Raw genomic sequence first — 3,722 nt, 5'->3', positions numbered from 1 at the left:
GACCGTGAGTACCTTTATTTTAAATGCTTTATAAAATTATATCCTACTAGGCCTTTCGCTCACCTTTCTTGTTTTCAAATGTATTAAACCCGTCCAAGCGACGCGAGGAGTAGTGCGGAGTAGGTAGCTACTACCGGTGACGTGGACTTAACCTCGGAAAGTGAAGAGTTATCTTTCCTCTTATCTTTTATTTTAAGGCATGTATAAAAGATCATGGATTGTAAACTTAAATATTACTAGACTGTGGTTGATGTCACATTTACTCTTGTTTATATTCATGTATGCTAAACACCTGTGGGAATTCCTGACATGATACCAGGGACATGGTTTTAAATTGGTTTGGTTGGAAATTCCACCACCATTCTTGAAATTGAATTCCTCTTGAATGAAAAGGGGGCTCGTTTGGAAATACCTAGACGTTTTAGATTTGAAAGAAATTAAATTATTATGCTAATCACTCTCTCAAACAAGTTTAAGTTTCTAAACGAGCCTCCACGTCACTAACCCCGGTTTGGGGGCGTGACAGGACTTGGTATCAGAGCCCTTGGTTTAGAACCTTAGGGTTTGGAATTATGCAAACATGAATGACATCAGGAAACCACTAAAACAGTCTAGCTTTCTTTTTAGATAAAAGAATGCCGCCGCGCTGTAGAAATCCTAACCCGCCGGCGATGCCGAATGAGCAATTCATGGAAGCCATGTACGCCACCTTCCAGGGGATGGCTACTAGAGTCCAAAATGAACGTCCCGCGGAGGACATAAAACAGAACTACTTCCGTGAGTACATGCGTAGTTCAATTCCTGCATTCACTAGCGCAGGTGGACCCGAGGAAGCTGAGTATTGGTTCGAATCGGTGTCTAAGCATCTAAGTACCATGGGAGTACCGGATGAGTATTGGGTGGAGTTCGCAGCTTTTAAGTTTGAAGGTCCTGTAGGTGCGTGGTGGAAGCATATCTGGCGAATGCAAGATGTAGAGGGGATGACTTGGGAACAATTCGAAGCTCTCTTTAATGAGCAATTCTTTCCCCAAAGTTATCGAGATGAAAAGGCCATGGAATTCATGGGCCTACAACAAGGGGAAATGACAGTGAGGGAATACGAGGCTAGGTTCAATGAACTGTCCCGTTTTGCTCCCTCCTTGATTGAATCGGAGCGCATGAAGTGCTTAAAGTTTGAGAAAGGTCTTAAAGGTGTAATCCGAAAATCAGTGGTAGCTTTAAGGCATTGAGTTTACAGTGACCTGGTTGCAGCAGCCATCTCTGTTGAACAAGAGCACATCACCTTCCTCCAGGATCGAGCAGTTTCAGGGAAAACTTCAGGAGGACCTCAAAGGAATAACAAAAAAAGCCGTGATCAAGGGCAAGGTAGTGGGGGAGTGCCTAGTGGTAGCAGTGGCTCTTCGGGAAGTGGGAAGAGTGGACCCTATAGCTTCAAGTGCCACCATTGTGGGGAGCTAAGGCATATCAAGAGGAACTGTCCTATCAAGGGCCAACTGGTGAACCAACAGACCCAGCAATTACCGTAGAGTCAACGGGGTATTGCTCCTAGTCAAGATAGACTTCCACAGTTCACGTCTTTCTATCAACCCCAGTTGCCTGCACAGATGCCAATTCCTCCTGCACCGATCTTCCGTCCGCCGAACTACTCTTATTTTCGACCACGGGCTTCTGTATCAGTACATTCTACCCCACCGCAACAACAGTACAGACCTGGAAACCAGAGACCTAACAACAATGAGAGAGGAAAAGGAAAAGCACCGGGGCAGATGCATACCATGGCCGGGGGAAGTTCTGGAGCTCATGCCGGAAACCCAGTCGTTGAGGGTATGGTACCTATCTCACATTCTTTTACACGAGTTTTGTTCGACACTGGTGCTACACACTCTTTTGTTTCCACCGTGTCATGTTCGGCCTCAAATTTTTTGTGTCATGTCATCGTGTTCGATGGACAGCCTGACCCAATTACCATCTCGAGATGAACTTAAATATCATATGCGTGCTGTCATTAAGTATGAACTTTTTCCTGGTAATAACATATATAGGAGAGTTGAATCCCAAGAAGACCAACACTTCTGCAATTTCTATGTACCTATATTTATAGGAGAGTTTAATCTATAATCTATTCCATATAGAAGCATTCTAAATGTTTTTTACTTCAACTCCTAGCTTGCTAGAATGAAAGTATTTTTTTTTTTTTTGCCTTTTTTTTCCGTTTAAAATTGTCTTTTTAGCTTCTTTTTTTTTCTTTTCATTTTCTTTAATTGTATTTAATGGAATGTAGTAAATAGCTGATGTTTGAAACTAAATTAAGTAAATAGCAGATTTTAAAAACTATTTGAAATAAATAGCAGTTTAGTGGTAAATGAATCAAAAATGGTTTATTTACGGCTAGTAAAACCATTTTTTCACATAAATTTTCTATTTACGACTGGTAAAAGAATTTTTTTATCTAAATAAAGATTTTTTAAAACTTTTTAACCACATAAGTTATTTTTACTAGTGGTAAATGAATCATTTACTTAAATGATTCATTTACCACGTAAACTGCTATTTACTTAAAAAATTATTTTAAATTATGCTATTTAATAAATTTAGTTTCAAAAATTAGCTATTTACTACAATTTCTCATTGCATTTTAAATGTTGTTTGTTTCTTCTTCTTTTTTAAATCTTGTAATTTTCATTGTTTTTCATTTCATATATTTTTTTCTTTAATTTCTTCTTGAAACACCTAACTTATTTTCTTTCTTTTTTTACTTTCATATATATATATATATATGTATATATATATTCATTTGTGAATCTCTATTCTATTTACTATATATATCTATACTTAAACTATAGAAGATGTGGACCCCGTTTAATTTATTAGTTCAAATCACAACTCAAGTTTTTGCTACAGTATTTTCTTACATACAAAGTCAAATTCAACTTTAAGTCCTACATCATTTTCGCTAACATAAATTTACTTTTTAAGTTGAATTGAAAGCTCGAATCAACGAAAAGAACAAGAACATTTATATATTTTCAATTTTTTTCAATCATCATTATGCATAATATGTAATTATTGATTTTCATAGAACTATAATTTTATTTAGGTTAAAATTTAAAACTTCTTAATAATTTTACATTGTTGTTGTAAAAAACAAAAAATTCTGAATAAATTTTTTTAGTTTGAAAAATAATTATAAATTGGCTATATTTATTTATATTTATTGTTATAAAGCAATGTTGGCATCCCTTAGAAAAACGTTGTTAGCATGTCCTGTTCTAGTTTGACTTATAAAAAAAAATAAGTCGAATTATAAGCATATATATTTATTTATTTATTCTTAAAAAACAATTAAAAAAGCATGCTTACATTGAAACATTTTAAATAATTTTTAAATGAGACAAAGGTTTAAAATGTGCCTAAGGCACGTCCTTCAAGCTAGTCTATATAAGAAGTGAGAATGGTCTCCAAAAAATTTTGGTCTTACTTGCTAGCTAGCTTGGTTTTTATTTTTTTTAATGAAATGAGCTACCCTGGTTTTTAGATTTTTTTTTAGCTTTCGTTTTTAATCTTTTACTTTCAAATTATTTTTCTTCTAATAGAAGGGAATGGAAAATGCTACTACTTTTAAATGGGACTCAGAATAACTCGAACCCTGAATTTAAGGCTGGAGTGAAAGGACTTACAACCTTTTAAAATAATTTTGTTCTCAGATAGGACCATAAAAAAAT

The 3,722-nt window shown here is 35.2% G+C and overlaps 1 protein-coding gene across 1 annotated transcript; it reads left to right on the top strand.

Annotated features, from left to right (window-relative positions):
* Positions 1 to 635: 635 nt before the first annotated feature.
* Positions 636 to 1,526, top strand: LOC112093262. Its single transcript, XM_024171375.1, has 2 exons — positions 636 to 1,191; positions 1,252 to 1,526. The coding sequence occupies exons 1-2, from the start codon at positions 636 to 638 to the stop codon at positions 1,524 to 1,526; spliced, it is 831 nt and encodes a 276-aa protein (XP_024027143.1).
* The last annotated feature ends 2,196 nt before the right edge of the window (positions 1,527 to 3,722 follow it).

The sequence above is a fragment of the Morus notabilis genome, unplaced genomic scaffold (genome assembly GCF_000414095.1).
Source record: "Morus notabilis unplaced genomic scaffold, ASM41409v2 Scaffold238, whole genome shotgun sequence".
NCBI lineage: Eukaryota > Viridiplantae > Streptophyta > Magnoliopsida > Rosales > Moraceae > Morus > Morus notabilis.
The sequence above is the reverse complement of the archived record's forward strand: the minus strand, read 5'-3'. Positions and strand labels throughout refer to the sequence as shown.

Excerpts from the sequence above, each read along its gene's own strand:
- LOC112093262 (XM_024171375.1), top strand. The coding sequence starts at position 636 with ATGCCGCCGCGCTGTAGAAATCCTAACCCGCCGGCGATGCCGAATGAG. Across the intron at positions 1,192-1,251 it reads GTTTGAGAAAGGTCTTAAAG|CAGCCATCTCTGTTGAACAA; the intron begins GTGTAATCCGAA and ends ACCTGGTTGCAG.